The 20,280-nt window shown below is 44.4% G+C and overlaps 3 protein-coding genes across 3 annotated transcripts; 1 reads left to right on the top strand and 2 right to left on the bottom strand.

Moving 5' to 3' along the window:
• Nucleotides 1-423: 423 nt before the first annotated feature.
• Nucleotides 424-2,126, bottom strand: GLAREA_07208 (uncharacterized protein; the record flags this gene model as incomplete). Its single annotated transcript, XM_008081156.1, has 5 exons — nucleotides 424-608; nucleotides 661-1,138; nucleotides 1,246-1,344; nucleotides 1,391-1,993; nucleotides 2,049-2,126. The coding sequence occupies 5 exons, from the start codon at nucleotides 2,124-2,126 to the stop codon at nucleotides 424-426; spliced, it is 1,443 nt and encodes a 480-aa protein (XP_008079347.1).
• A 7,839-nt stretch (nucleotides 2,127-9,965) lies between these two features.
• Nucleotides 9,966-11,492, top strand: GLAREA_07207 (uncharacterized protein; the record flags this gene model as incomplete). Its single annotated transcript, XM_008081155.1, has 4 exons — nucleotides 9,966-10,183; nucleotides 10,639-10,943; nucleotides 11,124-11,149; nucleotides 11,214-11,492. The coding sequence occupies 4 exons, from the start codon at nucleotides 9,966-9,968 to the stop codon at nucleotides 11,490-11,492; spliced, it is 828 nt and encodes a 275-aa protein (XP_008079346.1).
• Nucleotides 11,493-18,214: 6,722 nt separating this feature from the next.
• Nucleotides 18,215-19,389, bottom strand: GLAREA_07206 (Metallo-dependent hydrolase; the record flags this gene model as incomplete). Its single annotated transcript, XM_008081154.1, has 3 exons — nucleotides 18,215-18,987; nucleotides 19,036-19,218; nucleotides 19,266-19,389. 3 exons carry the CDS (start codon nucleotides 19,387-19,389, stop codon nucleotides 18,215-18,217), a joined length of 1,080 nt encoding a protein of 359 aa, XP_008079345.1.
• Between the last annotated feature and the right edge of the window lie 891 nt (nucleotides 19,390-20,280).

Below are 20,280 nucleotides of genomic sequence, written 5' to 3'. Positions count from 1 at the left end.
GCATCGCAAATTTCTATATGATACCCTGTTCAATCACGAAGCATATATAGGGAGATGATGTTTTTTGGTGCCCTGACGGATCTGTATCATTTTATAAAATCAATAATGGTAACGGTGGCTATAACGCGCCAACTTATGTAACTGGCAGGTCCTCTCAACTCTCAAACTCCCCAATATCCAGAGACCAGCTAAGGAAATCAAATATCATATCATGTCACATCTTTCCACCACCAACGCCTGCCAGTATTGAAATATCATAATGAAAATAAAGAAACTAGTATCGAAGAATTTTTGCGATGATGCATTCTAAAGAAGCAGTTTTCAAGAGCCAGTTTCAAGAAACAGACCCGAAGAATCATTGCGAAGAATCGTATCCGAAGAAACAGTTGCAACAGTCGAATGTGAAAAATCAGATTTGAAGATTCAGTTGCGTGGACGAGGAGAGGGTCGTCGGCCCCGTTCCCACTTTTCGCCATCAGGTCCGGATCCCTTTTTCGGACGAGGCTCTGGGCTTCCTGCTGAACGACCTCCAATTGTGCGGCGGCGAACTTGCGTTTGATGACTGTGCATCTCACGGCCTCCCTCTTGTGCTGGACCATGATTTTGTGCTGATCACACAGTTATTAGCTTTTGCTTCCTTGAGAAAAATGATTGTCTTACCGTAACCGTGATGACCGCCACTCATGCTAGCTCTCCCTTGTCGCCAAGACCCCGACATACGACCATGATTGTTTGTGGCTTCGGCAGCTTCGGCAGCTTCTTGCTTGTCCACAGCTTCGCTAAAGTCTTTCATCGGAGTGGTCGAGGTTGCAGGATGGTTAATCATACCTGGCACAGAAGATTTAGCATTAGCCTCAGATGTATTTTGTGCTATCAAGCTTTGCGCTCTCATACGCTCCTCTCGGTCTTCCTCTTGGCGTCTATACCACCATTCGGGGATATCATTGAGACCTATGGCTCTGAGGCCGGCTTTGTCCATGGGCATTTCATGAGAGAATCTACAGCCTGTCTGTGCAAACGCGCAAATACCTTGATGCAGGTATTTGGAACAGAAGGTCTTCTTACTTTCTTGAGCAGCTGGAGCAGGTGGTTTACCCATGGAGGAGCCGGCAGCGTTTGTAACGGAGTCAATAAATCCCTACAACGTAATTAGTTATAAATACATTGAAGAGGCCACTTGGAAGGCCAAAATGGAAAGCAGAAAGAGGAGAGAAGCTGGAGAGAATTGCTAAAAGAATATCTTACCTGAATGTTGCCATTCGGAGTTGGCTGGTACTCTCCGGCGTGGTTACGACCGTAAACGTCTATGTCGCGGAAGTTCTCATAATACACCGCATTTACCAACTGCGAAGTTAGTTATGGTCTTGCTCCGAAGTGTTCTAAAACTCACGTTCTCAGATAGCTCGTCATCGCGACCAGACGCCCGACGTTGCTCTGGATTTGGTTGAAACGTATGCGGCAAAATGATCAAACCCTCAGGACTTTGCCAGGTCTGTACGGAACCCATGATTCCCGGAGGAAGCTGATCGGCAGGAATCAACCGGGTATACCGTCCACCGCCTCGGTGAAGGGCATAACCATATGCAGCATAACGCTGTGGGTACGAAATTCGGGCGATACCAGGAACAATCTGAGACTGTCGAAGAGTCCTATCACGGTGGAGAAATCTATAAAAATTGGGTGCAAAATGCTCTGGCATAGAGTCGACAGTTTGGATTTGTAGAGCTTGGTCAATGTTATAAATCTGAGGGATCATCGGAGCTGGACCGATTACGCCCATGGATGGGTGTGGAGCCATAGATGGGTGGGGAGTGTATGCTGGTGGCGGCGCAGACTGAGGGTTTGCTCCCATCTGGGCTTGTTGAGGTGGTGTATTAACATAAGGCAGATTTGGCGGCAGTTGATGATAGAACGGCGATGTCATTTGGGGTGATTGCGGGTTTTGGTTGTTATTTTGCGCCATATGCTGGTTCATGTGGGGGTAGCTGTTGTACTATTGAAAAATAAGTAAATAATCAAATTTAATCAAGCACCAAGATCCTACATACCGGCTGGTTGCGATGGGCACCGCGATTTGCTTGTGGACGGTTTGGAATATTCCCACGACCTCGTCCCTGACCTGACATTTTTGCGTTGCGAAGTGATAGAGAAAAGGGGCCTAGCCGAATTCAGGGGTAAGCGAGCGAAGGAGAAAAGGGGCGCCTAGACGACGAACTATGATATAGGTATATAGACCCAGGTCGTTTTCGCTGAAACGGGTGTAAATGTTTTGTTGAAAAAGCTATACTAGACAGGCATTAGCATAAACTAGCCAAAGAGAGCAGCACAACCCAAGGTAACGCTACAGGGTTGGGAATCTTGAAGACGTACCGATTTAGATCTCAAAGGCTCAGTGCGCGGTTTGCTGAAACCGGATATATGTAAGCTTTGATAGATTTCTATTCAAAAGTAGTTAGCAAAAGCTTTATGTGAATAGAAGATCTATGTTCAAGTGTGAATGCTTGATGTGCTCTGAAGGCTGGTGGATGTGTGACGATGAGTATGAGAAGATGTCATGGAGTGCACGATTCCGCATCGCTAGCAGTGATAGAAAGAAACATCATAAGTAAAGTTGGAGCAACTAAGGCTTGTTGATGCAAAAGTCCATGGTCGCGCTCTGAAAACTCGAAAGGGTAGAAAAGACCGCGAAAGCACTTGTGTGCTTGAAAAGATCGCAAGTCGGAATAGAAGTATGGGCAGCAAAAGAGGCTGTAGCCTCTGCAAGGGGAAAACGAGACATAAAGAAAACCGCCGTGAGTATCTGTGTAAGTATCGATATCAGATCGTGAAGATATTGTGATGTGAGGTGTTCTGCACTGCAAGCGAGAGCAGTTATGAAGGTCGTGACGTACAAAATGAGACCTTATCCACTTTGCCAGTGGCAGAAGACAAAAGGACTGCAAATGCGACTCTGTCTCGTGCAAATGAATGGCAGACCGTATGTAAATATGCTGAAGCTTTTGAGCTCGTGACGAGTTCAGCAAAGCAAGATCTCGTGAAGTGAGCCTCTCCACCTCGCCGATATAAACGAAGACTATGCCATGAGTATTGCTCCCACTTGGTGCTTGCACAGACTGATAGTACACCGGGTCTGTTCTTGGGAACATCGAATTGTGTGATATGGTGTAGAAATGGAATGTGAATGGGAAAACCAGCCCACTTCTCTTGCAGCTCGTGACAACATTCAAGGGGTTCAGAGGCACTGTCGCTGACTCTCAAAAGATTTTTAAAGGCTTTAGGAGTGAATTGTCGAGCTTTCCGAGTCTTTGGGGTGTTTCTTGCAGAGATATTCACAAGTGAGGTCGTCGGCGCCCTAAAACGGGCGGCGAAATCTTAGACTCCCCCGCTCGATTTAGGAAGCTTCCGCTTAATTTAAGAGTGCTTTTGAATAATGTAAAGCCATACCCAGAGACTGTGAATGTGCAAAGAGTATTCGTCGTAGAGATAGATATTATCAAGTGAGCTCGTCCACGGCCCAAAAAGTGCGGCGAAGTCTGAGACTCCCCAGCTCCACTTAGAACAGTTCCGCCCACTTTCAGAATGTTTTTGGGGGGCTTAGAGTTATGCCAAGAGAGTGTGAATGTGAATGGAGTGCCCCTCGCCAAGAAATCGTCCAGGAAGCTCGCTGGCGCCCCAAAAGTGCGGCAAAGTCTAAGACGCCTCTGCTCACTTTCAGGGCACTTCTAAATGATATAGAGTAGTGTTCAGAGAGTGTGAACGTACAGGGAGTGTTCGTCGCAAAGATATCGTCCAGGAAGCTCGCTGGCGCCCCAAAAGTGCGGCACCGTCTATGACATGCGCATCACTTTCAGAACGCGCGAGCTCACTTCCAGGGCATCCTTGAGGATAAAGAAGTGTCATACAGAAGTTTGCAACAGTAGAAACAGCCAGTGGCAGAGATATCAGAAGGTGAGCACCTCATCGTCCAAAAAGTGCGGCGCCGTCTAGGACGTGCGTAACACCTCCAGGACACTTGCGCTCACCTTCAGAGCATGACTAAAGGTAGGAGAGTGCGGTGTAGAAGCGTGTAAGTGAGGGGATCATTTATCGTGGAGATATTAGAAAGTGAGCACCTTGTAGCCCCAAAAGTGCGGCGGCGTCGACCGTCGGACGGAGAGGAGTAAGAGTAAAATGCGACTTACCTGTATGTCTATAACTGTAAGCTGTCTGACTTGCAGCAAGCTGCAACAGACGAGGACGTGGCGGATGGGGGCGACGGACGAAAGAGGAAAGAGTTTGAGAAGAGATGAGGAGGAAATACGAGCGGAAGTGGTACGACGAGCAATTTGTAGGCAGGGCTGAGGCAGCTAAATGTGGGTCACGGGGCTGATAAGGCCTCGTTGTTATGCGGCGATGCTTAGAAACCAGAATGGGACTATCAAAAGCCTCATGGGTTGCTGGGGAAGCCAATGGAAGATTATCTCGTGAAACCTCGGCGCGCAGGGCGGAGATAGAGGTAAACAAGCAGAAGATATGCACAATACTACGAAGAAGACTACAGGTATCTATCCATCAGGTTTACTAGTTTGTCGTACGCCCATACTTTAAGAAGAACCACAAGTTGTGGTGCGCTTAGTACCATCTCGCTGTGGTGCTTGAGCTTGAAACAGCACTGGATTGTGTGCTGAATGGGCAATGAATGGGTGCTCACGTGAACTCAAATAGGCTCCATTAAGAGCAGAATAGCTAGCGCGAATCATACGAGTGGCTGATTCTGTCGTGGTGTGGATACCGAGTTAGAACAGAGAAGCGTGAATGGGCTGGCTGGGGGGGTTATTCACAATTGAAGTAACTTCAAGAATAGGGTTAAAACTTCAGGAATAGGATGGTGAAAGAGGGGTAATGCATCATGTATCCAAAGTATCATCACCTCCAGATAGAGCAAGATTAGTTATATACCAGTGACAATGTAGAAACTTTGGAAGCAGGGCGGACAATTTGTGGTGAGCAGGCTTATTACAGAAGTCTCAAAGTCCTCAAAGAGCTTTGACAGTTGCAGCGACTTTATAAACACAATGAATGATGATGATGATGACGATGATGATATTAATTTTCGTTCATCAGACGCTTGCGACGCAATTTGCCCTGGGCCCGAGGGGTTCAGAGACGTGCTAACGTAAAGTTTCAAATACATGCAATCACAAGATGCCCAAGAAGACTCTAGAAAGCATTCCCAGCAGAAGCTTGGTCTTAGGCCTTGTGACTATGCCCTTTCACGCCGGTTAGGATGGTTTGTCAGTTCTGTCTGTGGGCTCATTCCGAGTCGCCATTATAAATACGTACTGGTGTAACATGTCGTGCGTTATCCTGGGTGATACCAAAAAACAAAGGTTAGTAAGGCGCTAGGCGCCGTTTGTTGAGGCGAAATCCATGATAAACACAACAGAGAAAGTGTGGGGCGCATGGGCTATAACAAAGTGTGAATGCCCTCATCAGGGCTAAGCTTATTTGTGATCAGCGACAGATGCGGAAGCTTCAAAAACCAGAGGGATGTTGCGTGGCAAGAGGCTTATTACTAAGGTCTGGATGCCCTCATGAAGTAGAAACAGGCGTAGTTATCATAAACCCACCATGCAAAGAGTGTAACAAAGAGGATAGAAACACTCTGGAAATGAAACACCAATGTCCTCAAAAAGGGCAAGGTCAACGGCACTGTGTTCACAAAAAACAAGATCAAGTTCTGGCAATCATGCATGTTACCAACGCGCGAGGCGTCTCAAATTGACAAGAAGGGTTGGAATCACATCTTAGACCGGTCAGGAAGCAAATTTGGTAATAAGGAATGTTACTAGCTCAAATATCTCCAATTGCTGTCAGGACAATTATGTTGGCTTTGGGATTTAGGAAGTCATCAATGTAGGCAAAGTGTGTCAATGTGTGACGAACAGGCGTGTTACCAAATTGCGATTGCCCTCATGGAATGAGGGGGCTGTGGTGACTATAAAGACAATTTAAAGAAATTGTGGCAAACAGAGTTTTAGTTCTATGCCAAAACCGTCGAATGAGACAGAGAGCACTTTGGTGACGTTGTTATTTTATGTTCAAGACCAGAGTGTGGCAGGGCATGTTGTAGTGTGCAGCGGGTAGTTGTCTTTCAAATAAGCAAGCACGGGTGCAATTTTTCAATAAATGGTCCGGTAGAACCTTGGGAAATGGGCTTGCGACAAAGTTTGAATGCCTTCGAAGGAGCGAAGGTAATTGTGGTGGCGTGACGAACGGAGTGGAATAGTATTAGTCTTAGTTGTTGTTGCGATTTTGGTTTGGCGGCTGAGTGCGAGAGCTCTGGGCCCTATAAGATTCAGGGGTAAATAGAAATGTGCTAAGCTGTGGAGTTGTGTATGTTGCTGCAGAACCCAATCAGGAATCTCTACCAGCAAGCGAGCAAATTGGCGATTACGCCTTTCCGCGCGGGTTACGATGGCTGCATTTCTGGTGTTGGTTGTGGATGCAGAGCCTATGTAGTAGTGTATGTGGGTTGTGGTAAATTGGTTTGTGTTCTTGTCGAATTTAGCTCGTATGAAAGTATAGCGGTAAAGCTGCTCTTGAGCTTAAAGCAGAAGTAGGCTGACGAGATGAAGCAGCAGTCGTAGTGGCAGTATGTCTACTATCTGATGGGCTGCATAAGCTAGCTGGCAGCCCTGGAGTCATCCCTGGTACTCAGGAATCCATGTAGAGCCAGGGGCCGTTGGATACAAGCGGTAGAATACAGTGTTGTACGGTCTAGAATTGCAGTGTGGATAAATAATACTGAAAAGCAAATTCAACTTCGAGCGGCGTGTGGCTAGAGGAGTGTTCTACTGGGATTTCTGTTTATAGAATACGAAGGTCTGCTTGTGTGAACTTAAATAATAAAGCACAAGTGCTGCTTTGTCAAAGAGTGTGTTCAAGTCATGTTGTTTCAAACTATTTGGTGAGGTTATTTCATCAGCGACAGCGTGATGAAGTGGAGTTAGTGAGGCAAACGGGAATGTTTTGAATGCGCGGGGTTTGACTACGTGGAACAGGATCTGTATTGTCACTGATGTTGGGAAGTACTAAAGAAATAATGATGTTAGCGAGTTTCAATTCGACCAAATCCGAATAAGTTGATTTGAAGAGCAAGCCAGTGTCGGTTTGAAGATAGTAAGCATTTGTATTTGACTCTTGTTCGTTGTAATTAGCGTGCAAACCTGCTTGCAGCAGAGCCGAGAAAGAAAAGCCATCAATAGAATCGTTAAAACCTCAGTTCAATCTATAGATCCTGTGTTTCTTACTTGAAATGCGGTGAAGGTGCATGAAGATTGAAGAATGAAAACTGCGTGGATGCGACAATTGGCATTGTTCGCTGGAGCGAATTAGTCTTACCGAGGAACAGTGTGGCAAAAGCTCGCAGAGCATTAAAAAATGGGCTGCCTTGGTAGAACTCGGAGGCGACAAAGAATCTCTGCTACCGAAACTCTGCGAATAGCTGCAAGCGACGAGACCAAGAACAAGAACCGACGTGGAAAACAACACGGCATGATACGCTGAGTTACGCGAGAAGCCTGGCATATCACGATGTCGAATCACTATGGGAACACTCCGCAACTTTATACATACACAATAAGTTCGAAAGACGAAGCTTCACGAATCAGAGGGAACAGGATTGCGCAGGATACGAGAGACCGAAAACAAGCTGGCAGACCCCGAAAAGGACGGTAAACACTACATCAATACCCAGCGAATAAGCCCAGACTTACCAGATTCGAGAGAGAAAAAGTATGGCGAAGTGAGGACGATGGAATGGGGCGAAAGCGATGGTACTGCGACAATAGCCTGGCAGACGTGGAGAACAAAGAGAAAGCCAAAGACGGAGATCAAGCGACGGGAAACAGACATGTGATGGATTTGGGACAGTAAACTTCACGAATTGGATAGTATGGGATCGATCAGGATGCTGGGCTGGAACAGAGGAAGAATTGTTCCCATGGGATTCTGCGAATAGCCTCACAAAATCCGAAGCGGACAAAAGTTGGAGATCACGGCGACGATGCGAAGGGAAGAGGATAGGCGGCTAAGAATATAAATGGAAGGGAAGAACTCTAGATGATCTGCGAATGGCCTCATATGCTACGAAGCGAACAACATCAATCTCACGGCGACAAAGCGGGAAAAGGATAATATGTTGGTGTGATCGACGGGGCGGAATCGACAAGATCACCACGATGAGGAGACCTGGGCACCACAACAATAGTGCGATCAGATCAAGATGTGCTAATCTAACTGGGAGTGGAGTAACAAGCTTTAAGTCAAACATCTGGGAATAGCTTTATATTACGAGCGAGAGGACAAGGCGATAGTATTGAAGCTGGGATGGGGTTTCTTCAGGTCGATAAACTGCGAAAACCCTCAAGTCACGAACACGAGAATACATCTTATAGAAATAAACGAGGTGATTTTACGGTTGGGTAAGGAGAGAAGAGCCTATCGGTGTTGGAAGTCAGTGAGCGATGGCATAGTAAACTTCTGTAAATAACCCTCCTTACCAACACCAACGACTACATCTCTGCGGGCAAAAAATTGGCAGAAATGGGTTACGCAAGGAGATCATTGAGCGGAGTTTCGAAGAAGAACGAACCAATAGTTACAATCTGCAAATATCGCCATAACGAACTTGGGATCGACACTCCTGACGAAGCGCAAATGGAGGATATCATAAATAGGGGACGAAAGGCCAAAGATTGTGGGGGGATATAGTAGGAGTTGGAGTGGGATTGGAAAACTATGATATAAGTAATTGGTACAGTGTATTCGATGAACATGCTTGAATCGAGTGGAAAATGCCCAGAATGCAGGCTAACAAGGAGACTTCACAGGTACACATCGATCTAAGTAACGCGGGAATCACGAATAACCCTAATTCACGACCCCGAGAATCCTTAAACCACCGGATAAATCTCAAGAAGAAGCACACTTTACCAGCAGAGGAGCGAGAGCAGTAGATCAAACATATAAGGGCAAATGAAGAGATGGGAAGACGGACCGGCGGAATGGAGTCTGGATCGTCACACGGTGGTTTTATTTGGTCTGCACACTCAGGGATACTATATTTACAGAAAGTTTGGGAGCTGCAGACGGTCAATCGTTGTAGACTTTGTTGAGGCAAAATTTGGAGAACAAGCGAAGACGAGCATACGAGGTGGAATGTCGAGACAATAGAAACACATCTCAAAAAAGAGCCGGGAGGCATACTATACGGGCTTCAGCAATTAGAGAAGAATAAACGCTAGCAATCCCTTTAGAAAAGCATAGATAATAAGAAGCGAAATCCTAAAAGATATAAAGAACCGTCGAGAACTGCTTCGCAAGTATTGGGACAAATCGGAGCTTCACGGCTATCTTGAGTATAATCAGTCACATTGGAGACTGAGAGACGGTATGTCTGCTAGCAGTTTAAGAAGAATCTTGCAATAGAGGTGGGTAGTACCTTGTATTATACGCCCACTTAAGCATGGCAAGTACTGTGATATCAGATGCCTAGAATACCTGGGCTCTTTATATCTTTAGATATACTTGATGGGTGGGTTTCAAGTTATTATAGGTTATAACATAGAGCAAATACAATCAACACTCTCTGAATTGCTTCCAACAGCTGTATTAGGCCACTAAGTGTGACATGAAACAGCTCACAAAGTTGACCGCCAGTGCACACAATACAAACTCCTAGCGCGAAGCTATGTACTCCAATATACACAAGGCTGATAACTCCTTTGCATTGGCAGAAGGAACGGCGCGTGTCGGTAGATGGTAGCCTTGCCATACTATATTCAGAATCGAAGCGCTAGCTTGGAATCACTGCAGTGCGCCGACTCTCCCAGCAAGCCTAGAACACCAAGCTCAGCCCAAAGACTAGCACCGTACGAATGCCGTTTCAACAAAGCTGGAAACCATACCCAGCATCCCCAGCCATGGAACATACATCTGCGAAACCATTGTCTTCAAACGACAGAGCAAATACCCGGGATATGAACTACAAGCCGACATGGACGACAAGCGAATACAGTAACGGGACAAGCTTTACAGTGATCCGAAGGTTGCTCACACACAGCAAAAGTCTACAGAGTGGAACAACAGAACTTCACCGACGTGACAGCGGCGAGCTCTTGGACAGACGCATATTGCCAGGGTACAACGATATTATGCTACCAAATCACACTTCACACCGACGTCGAGCTTACTTTCAACTTTCGTTAGATCACTAAAGACTGGAAAGGTCAATAGGAGCATCTTACGGAAAGCAATATAGCATACGACTTCTCTGTATCTCGACGCAGCGCCTCGAAAGCCGCTGGACTAGTCTAAAGACCGGAAAAGGTCTTGAACAAGTACACTGCAGAGACTCTGGCAATATGGAGGCAGCAAACCAAAAGCTTTGAAGGCCAGGGAGCTTTGAACAAGCACTGCAGACAGAAGCCCGAGGTCATTGGAGGTTTTCCGACACAACAAAGCGCAACCCGAGATCTAGAATCGACGAATTCCTGAAGTAGACGATACACACAGCTCAAGAAAGCTACATCAAAACGATGGAGGATGCGCGTTTCTAGACTCCCACAATCGAAAAAAAGGATTCATTCGAAATAGCTACATCGCGAGCAGTACACCACCGTGGGTGAACAATTGGGAGCAGTCGAAGGAGAAGTGGCTTTCCGCGAAGGAACAGCATCTAGCAAACTACGAGTTATATCGTCGGCAACAGCGTCGGCAACGTTTCAAGATTCTACCAAGGGATGCACTTCAGAAATACAACGAGCGGCCGGAGAGAGCATCGAGACTCCCAGCAGATCCAAGAGATCCAGTGGTAGGAGCTCTACCCCGAAATCATGAGGAGCTTCAATCTTTGAGATGGAAACTCGCAGAGCATTTGCCAGCATGGATTGATGAGCAGGGTTCATAATGGCCGACAGACGAAGCGGAAGATGCCATGCAACGAACGCCGTTTTGGCAAGTCAAATAGCGAAAAGAGGATTCAGGAGATTGATGTGGCGCAGCCTCTGAGTACAACACTTTATATCCATAAGTACCAGTTTTGCTGGTATTCAAATCTACAAGATTTATAAACATTCTAGCACAAGCAGAGACGCGTCACTGCGTGGTACGTCTACATTCTTGAGCCCATTCAAGAATGAGTTCTGGAATGTGGCTAATGAATCTAATAGCATGCCGCATCAATCAGAAGCAAAGCGCTTCAGCAACAAGAAGATGAAAATACAGTCCCGCAGATACAGGCAATGCAATGCAGAGAAGAGGACACAAACGATCAGGTCCAGCGAGAAACGGATGAGCACACAGGGGGAGGTAACCAACAAGCGGCAGTAACTATAAAAGAGGGCGCTGTCATGGAACAGTACCAAAACAAGGTTTTCGACGCTCTTCTCGATGAATCAGCTGTGATGAAGAACAGGAATTCCTTAGGAGGAGTCTACATAGCGATATAATCGGCAACGAGAGCAAGCCATGACACAGGTGCTGAAACTCCACAGAGCTAGAACTCAAGTTCAATAAAACACACAAGGCTCAAATTGAAAGTGGTCAAAGGAGGTCAATTAACGCAAAAGCAAATGACACCAACCGCGGACCGGGAACTTAAGATGTCCACTTGGAATTTTGACGGTACAATTAAGCAGCAAGCATCCAATATTTCTGGGTATACTTGACACTGACATTACTTGCAGAAATCTCCGTATAATGTTATCCTCTTATGATGAATGCGAAATAAATCGAATCGAGGCCCCATGCTCCTTCCACGAAACGAAAAGAACACGACGAAGAAACACAAGTCTCCTAGACACGCGGAACGAGAGTTAAGAGTACAGAAAGCGAGCAAATCGAGTAGGATATATATGGGGAATGGTCAGGCATCACATATACCAAGGACGATGTTCAATAAGGCGGCTTTGATGTGAAGAATGCAGGAAGTGACGATGGCGTACTCGCTTCGTCCACATTCTCCGCGCGGGCGCTAAAAGCATCGCATCACGGATCGTTATTTGTTGTGCAGGAAAATGAGGATAAGCCGGAACATTGATCACATAAATATACCTAAATACAAAAGGAACTGGGACTTTACAGGATTGAATAGTTGAGTGTGGATTGGGACACTGGAATAAAAGGCGTTACTCACTCCTGTGTTGAGCTGGCAGGAATGCAATACATGTCATGGCTACGACGAAGAAGCAAACTAGCAGTCCTATCGCCAAGTGCCGGGCTTGCATAATCTCCTATCATGAAAATCAAAATGTTACAATTGTTTCTCGTTGCAGCAGAGCCACAATAAGTTAACAGGAAGGAACCGCCAACATAAAGAATTATACACCAATAACCAGTTCTACAAAAGAGCAGATGTAGCAAGCTCCGCCACAAGTCGATCTTAAGCACAAAGACAGGGGTGGATGAACCTGGTAACGTTCATGTTATCATTTGGCTCCAACAAGAAGAAATCATGAATGCGAGTTACTGTTTAGTGGGATAAGGCTGGCATCCTTAAGTTTTATCAATTCCATTGAACACCCAGGTACATCGCAGGTCTTTGGGACTATAAATTGGAAATTCAACTGCTTTGGTATTGCTTTGAAGCATGGAGGAAAGCTCCTGTGTCCAAAGCACCTTCATGGTCATGGGCTTCAAATCCAGGAGAAGTTCGGTACGGCTTAGACGTGTACAACATCTGTGACCTAAGACTCGACCTCTTCACGGTTCTTAGCATCGAAGCCGAGTCTACAGCTGAAGAGGGTTTAGGTCCAGTTCTTGAAGGCCGTCTTAAAGTTATAGGGAAATTGACTCCCGTAACGCTATTCCAAAATTCCGAATTTTCCGACTCCGGGGAAGTAGAGTAGATCCGGGGGGGCCACCAAGTGAAACTCCGGACCAAATTATTCCAGTTCAAGCCAGATATACAGTGCACACCAGGGAGGTATTACAGTACCACGTTAATGTATCATGTACAACATAATCGCTGCTGCACGTTTGTAGCTGGTCTGGTTTGGAAAGCCACTGGGAATAAAAGGTGGGAGTTTCGGCGAGTCGGGCTTTTTAAAGGCCATTACGATCCTCCTTTCACAGTGAAAGAGCTCCAGGATTTGGAATTCACTTTGACTGGGAGAGGGAAGGAAGATGAAAAGGCGGAGGTAACGGAAGAGTTGTATGATTTCTATAATATAGAGAAAGATGTATATAATTTTAGTATTATTTAATTGTGATAGTAGGGCAAGGGAGGTGAGTTGAATGTACGTAGCAGGCCGTAGACAGTGTCTAGAGCTGTTCGGAACTACTCACTATTTCTCTAATTAATCAATAGAACGGTATAATTGATCAATTGTACGGTATATTTGCTAAATTTCTTGAAGGGAAAAGGGGAATTTTAAGAAGTATTTTTAAACCTTAATAAGTTAGCTTATAATCTATAAAAACAACTTCACGAGCGACCTAAAAGATACTTAAGCTATTTTTTTTTCTATATCTTATATCGAAATTTAAAAATATCTACTTTTTATAGATAATATATATAAACTAAGATAGAATCGTTTTTAAGTTTTCGCGTTCTTTTTCTCGCTTAATTCTTACCTGAAAAATAAGGTAGAAATAACGAATAGCACGATTGACGAATAGTTCGGAACAGAGCTTATAAATTAGGCATTGAAATCTAGTGCAAAGCAAAATCACATAATAAGTTGCTCAGCTAGCTGAGCTAAGGTGGGCCGAGGGTGATCGGTACATAAGCAAGATGGTCAAGCCTTCTAATAGACTACGGGACGAGGAAAAATAATTTTTTGTTCAACTGCTATTTAAAACTATATATAGGTTAACTTTACTTTGATTCTGGCTTGACACATTATCTGGCCTGACATTGTAAAGAGCAGAAGCTATTGTCGTGAATTATTGTTCCATGTTAGTTAGCGAAAAAGATGTCTCTTATGAATTTTAACCAGTTGGATTAGGTACATCACACGGTTCCTTTTGTGAAGATGATACCAATTACGGTAAAGCATATAAATACTCTGGCACTGTGGCGGCGTCGAGGTTCTAGTACGCAAAATACGTAAATCAGAACGTGTGACACCGCCAAAAGTACCTTGGTCTACATTGGTGGGATGAGGTGTATCCCCAAGCAGACGAATCTCTGTAACTCTTGTCGCTTCATTAATTTCTTTTGAGCATTTAATGGAACGCTTTTCGAACGAACAAACCTGCGCCACTTACCAAACTTCCTTTGGATGAACTTGACGGTCATTTTGTGTTCGAAAGCAGTTGAATCGCGTGTTATATATCTTCTAAAAATGTGCAAAAAGGCCAGGAACAATTTTTTGTATAGCTCGGGCTTTGACCACTCATTTCAATTCTTCAGTTCACCGCTTCTAGGTTTATAATGCTCGCTTTATACTCGACTATGACTGGTCAGACGTGGAGAAGGTTTGCGAGTTTGGAAGTTACTTAGGGTCAAAAGTCAACTGTCGACCGTTTATTTACTGTTTTTTTATATTTTTATTTCCTATAGGCTTTGGGTACAACGTTGTGGACAGTAGTTCTTACTCAGAGGATTCTTGAAAGTACTGCCTACACATAAATTGTAGTAGTAGGCGTGAAAGATCAGATTGAAAAGTTAAGAGGTCCCAGACACTATAGCATTAGTGACGGTAACGGAAGAGCCTACGTCATGAAGCAATAAATTTCCCCGGTAACCGGCAACGTAGAATAAAACCTGTCCTGCAAGGGGGGCAAAACGTATTAGCCATATCCCTCCTAAAGTCCTTCAGATTTGCCTTAAATCTCTATCTTCTTGATTCACTTCGCATTTCTTCGCAGAAGAGATTACAATTACCAGATTTCATTATCTCTAGAAAAACCATATACAGTATTACCTGACAAGTACGCCGTTAGAGAACAGACTACATTGAAGTTAAAATCAATTTACATCGATAAACTTACTTTTTCCAGATTTCCGTGGAATCGAAGTTGAACTGTCAACCGTTCCCAGCACCACAAACTCATCAATCCCGCAGCTGAAATCACAGCCCTTTCAACTTCCCTCACCACAAACCTATAACACTAAGCTGTAAAACATATACAGACCCCCAAACAAAAGTCTAACCACTTTAGACTACCAAATTTTCTTTCCAAAACATGTTTTCTTCATCACGACTTAACCTCCGAACAATCACCTCACCCCAATAACCTCCAACGCATCTCCGCAAACAATCTATAGTGTCTTTTTCAAATAACTTCTCAACTACGATTACTCTACCCCTTACACATAAACTCAGCAACTACACGATAAACCGTGCATTTATACATTAATACATCCTAATCTATTTCTACAAGTCTATCCCCACCAAGCGTCGTACTACATATACATCCAGAATCTTTGTCAGAACACAGGCAGAGTATTAATCCCCCCTTTTCCGGGGAGGAGAGAACGTGGGAACATTTAAGGGTTACTCTACGGCGGAAAATGATGATATTTTGCGACGAGAAAATCTTGCGTTATCTTCCTCCTTTCTTCACCCCTCCTTTTGCCTTTCTTTCATCCCGTCCCTAACCTCTCCAAACACTCCAACAATCTCACAAGAAAAGAATAACAAGGTACTCTAGCCCACCCACGAATTATACATATATATAACCTTACCACCTTAAAATTTGTGACGTCATTACTTATCTATGAGTAAAAAGAGAGTGGACGGTAGTGTAGTCGATGTTGTAGGATTTCGGTGCGTTATGTATGTTAGCAGAAGTGGAAGTGGGGGACGAAGCGCGAGAGAAGCTTGAGATGGCTAATGAAATACACTCAAAGACAATATAAGTCCGCCAGTGTAAGAGTGAAGGTAAATTCTAATTACGTTTCGTTAGTAGAAAGAAAGGAAGAAAAGAAATGTAATAGTATAGTTATACCATTTTGTGTAACACCTCTTAATCTAAGCGGTACTATAACACAAATAGGGAAGCTAAGACAAATCTCGAAAGCGTAGCTACACTATAATAAATATTCCAACGCCTAAATGAGACTTGGAATTCTACCAAAGATCTAATTGAGAACTGTGACATTGGGTGAAGATGAGCAATTATGCGGAATAATTATAAAACTTAGAACAATAATGCGTAGTAAAGGGCTAAGTTAAACAGAATTCTGTTCATAGTCTGTTGTAGATTAAATCGTCGGAATTAATAGATATTAGTATGTATTACCGAAAATAAAATCGTTACTAATTTGTGAGCTAGCGATTAAGTTCAAAATTCGTCCTATTTACATAGAGCAGTAATCTGACTACCCCCTTCTAATTATACTGTTACTTTATAAATACACTATACCGTTCCGACTCTCCCACTACTCCAACGTCGATTACGACTCAGATGAAGACTTTGAATTAAGTACGTTTTCTAGTGTTAAGTGGATGACTTAGTCTAATAGATTCTTGTGACGATAAGTGCGTGGTTTGAGAGCTTAAAGAACTAGACTAGCAGAGGTAATATATTGTCGTTATAATTGTGGAAATTAATGTTGTCACCGAAAAACAACTCACCACCGATTTCCAAAATCCCCTTACACTTCGTATTTCCGAAATAGTTCCATCTACTTCACAAGCCCATAATTCCGATTCATCCCTCTTCTCACACATCATCCCCAATATCCTCACTCACCATCCGCCAATCCACTAACCCACCAATCCACCACTCCACCAATCAACGTCCCATTCGCTTTCATTCTCGCGATAACTTTTCACAAACCATACCTCCAACTTAAAAAACACCGAAAACACCGAAAACACACCTAGCATATTAAGATAAATTAATACCATCTCTTACTTCATATAACACCCCCCTAATCCTAGTAGGCTCTTCTTAAATAACCCCAGGACTACGACCTCGACCGCCAGATACGAGGACCAAGAACAAAGAGCTTTTAAGCACGAGGACGAGAGAGTTGGACCGGTGAGATTTGCGGCTGAGAGAGAAGGTAACGTAGAGATTTAAGATAGAGTAGATCACTAAACAACTCTCGATCAGGCCTACGTCTTATTCCTCCACAAGTCGACCCGCCAGCGAAACAGTTCAGGATCCCGGTCATCGTTCACGCCCCAGGCAAAGATGGAGTACCAGTTAGCGTCGAAATACTTCTGGGAGTTTTAATAAGGGATGTGGATTTAGTGTAGTGATACGGAGTGATGTGTGTAAAGGTATGTTGTTGTTGCTCAAAAGGATTATTGCCGAAAGGAATCTTACCACCGAATGCCCAACCTCATATTTCAAAATCATTCTATTCATTTTAGCCATACACCCAACCACCCTCTCTACCCTTACACAACCCATTCATCCTCACACACTCACCATCCCTCCAACCTCCCCAACCCCACTCCCCCCCTCCTCCTCGGATCTTCCGGAGACGACCACCTACCCCATAGCAACACATGCCACTCCTCATATATAAACACTAAAAGCACAATCCCCATCCTCACTCCCTAAACAACAAGCTCGACCAATTCTCAACCTAAAACCGAGACTATGAAGCCTCGTAGAAAGTAAATAGTATAGTTTAATCAGCCAGCAACTCAGTAAAAACGCAAGGTATTGAGATATCTACAGATGAGTGAGTAAGTGCGTAGGTATATACAAGATAACATGGAACTAAGGTGAACCTGAGTTTAGGATGATATAGAGCTAGTGGAACATGTTAAGTAGTATTTAAAATACACAGAAAGACCACAATCCACACACCCACAGAGGTCGCGGGCGTAGATGAGAATTAGGATGAGAACGCGGGAGATCATGCGAACCAAAATAAACCTGGCAAAGAATTAGTTAATTGGTAAATGCCGTACAGAGGGCGTTGTAAAGATTTAAAATGAGATGAGGTATATATTACCAGGGGTATTTCATTTCGTCGTGTACGTGGGAAGGAGATGTTTGCCACCGAAAAGGCTGCTGCTGCCGATTTCATCATCTTTGTCGTCGTGGGGTTTGTGAATTTTGTTTAGTACGTGGGTTGAATAGTGAAAGTTGAGGAATGGACTGGTGTATTGATGAAGGAAGAACATATGTGGATAGGAAAACGTACTCTTGATCGGCAATCTTTGGTCGCCACTCTTACCCGCTGCGATGAAGATTTCAATTTTGAAGCTATATCAAATATATACACCCGCGTACCACAACCCCAACAGCACCCACCACCCTACTTCCACACCACACCCCACGTCCCCTCCCCCCTCCTAAACGGCACAACCTCCACGCCCCCCTCCCCCCTAACCATCTCCACAATCTTTGCCGCCCCCCTCCTCAAGACAATCCCCTCCCCCGTCCCATCCCTAACCCCATAAAACCTCCGTCCATACCCCCCCAAGAACCCCTCCAGCAACTCCTTCGTGACATCCTCCTCCCTGATCAACCCCCTTTCAATAGCCAGCTCAAACGCGTCAAGAACAAGGGACGTGACATTTGGCTGCGTAAACACCCCCGCGGCCGTCTTACCCAGGCCGCCCTTTTTCGAGGACACGGGGTGAGGCGCGGAGTCGGAGCCTAGGAAGAACTTTCCCTTTGAGGTGACGGCTGCGGTGAGGAGGGCCGCACGATCGCTGGGCCATTTGGCGACGGGTTTGCAGAATGAAAATGGATCGTCGGCCCAGTCGTCTACGGTGAGGAAGAGGTGGTGTGCGGTGATTGTGCCTACGACCGTGGGGCCGCAGGCGTTGACGGCGGCGATGGCGTCGGCGGTGGTGCAGTGTTCGAGGACGATTTTTAGTTTCGGGAATTTTGCGTGGAGGGATTTGAGGGTCGGGAGGAAGTTGGATTCGGCGTTGAGGATGGTGATGTTTTTGGTGTGGTCGGACGGACATTCGCCGTGTAGGTTGAGGACCATGCCGCTGGTTTCCATGGCGGTGAAGACGGGGTAGAAGGGTTCGTAGGAGAGAACGCCTGAGGAGGAGTTTGTTGTTACGCCTGCGGGGTCTGGACAACACTTAGAATGTGAAGAGTGATAAGAATGTATTAACTTACATGATTTCACACCGATAATTCCCTGTGCTTTTGCTCCTTTGATGACAGCAGGTGTGATACTCTCGTGCAAATAAAGAGTCATGAGATAATTGATACTCGGATCAATTTCCCTCAGACGAGCTTTATACGCCAGTGCTTCATGAGCAGAGGTGAGAGGGGGAACGAGATTTGGCATTACGTAGACTGTAATCTTTTAGCTACTTGGAGTGGAGATGGACCGGATATATTACCGGTATTGACACCTCCTTGTCTGATAGTAGGAACCACCGTCTTCATCATGTCTCCATCTCGAAGATGTACATGAAAGTCTGCCGAAGCAGGAAGTTCGAGACCGTCGAATTTCTCGAGCGGCATTGTGACTGGGAGGAGTTAGTTTTGAACAAATATTTCGCTGTGGTCGGATTTGATGAGATGTTGTAATGAAAGATATGTTTCTGGCCAAGAAAAAAAATGTAGGTAAGAAGTGAGTCCATTTCATGTCCCAACCGCCATCTCAAAAAGCCAAGAACTCTCACGCCTAGGTTTCATCAACTACCAGCGAAAAGGAAAAAAGAAAATACAACTGGAGTGCTCGCAAGAGCACAACAAATCAAGTCGGAAAATGCAAAAGGCTTCAAAACGGATAAATTACAATCTAGAATTACTCACAATAGTAGTACTTTGAATTGTGGTGCGAACCTTGAACATACAAGTCCTCAAAAATTGTTCATCGTTCGTCAAAGTGGGAGTTCCTATTTTGGCGCAAAAATGTGATGAGTCAGCATTTTAACGATCATCTGATTGGCTATTCCAACGTTCACTCTTCACCATGCGACCAGTCTAATAAAATAATCACTGTCTTATCAAGGAGTTGGTTATGTAAGGTGAAGCTCTTACTATATCCCTGATCTTGATTTTTTCTTAGCGTATTACTAGTAAGTAGAAATTAATAAAAAGTAAGGCGAGAATACTTCTTTATCACTCGACATATTCTATAAAAATCTATTTTCCATTAAAACAACCTTTTTCTATATACGTTCAAGTTATAAACAACAGGCTTTAATTTTCGATTTTAGAAAATCTATCTATTCACTTATGTTAGTAACGACGGCTTTTTGGTACGAATAAGGTAGGTTTACACAGCATTAGAGTATACCTCTCTAACTCTTTGTACAATTGAAAATCCACCCGAATTATGCATTTACTAAAATAAAATAACTACAGTATATTATGTCACTTTAAACCATCTAACAACTAACGACTTTA

The sequence above is a fragment of the Glarea lozoyensis genome (genome assembly GCF_000409485.1).
Source record: "Glarea lozoyensis ATCC 20868 chromosome Unknown GLAREA14, whole genome shotgun sequence".
NCBI lineage: Eukaryota > Fungi > Ascomycota > Leotiomycetes > Helotiales > Helotiaceae > Glarea > Glarea lozoyensis.
This window is presented reverse-complemented; position numbering and strand designations above follow the sequence as displayed.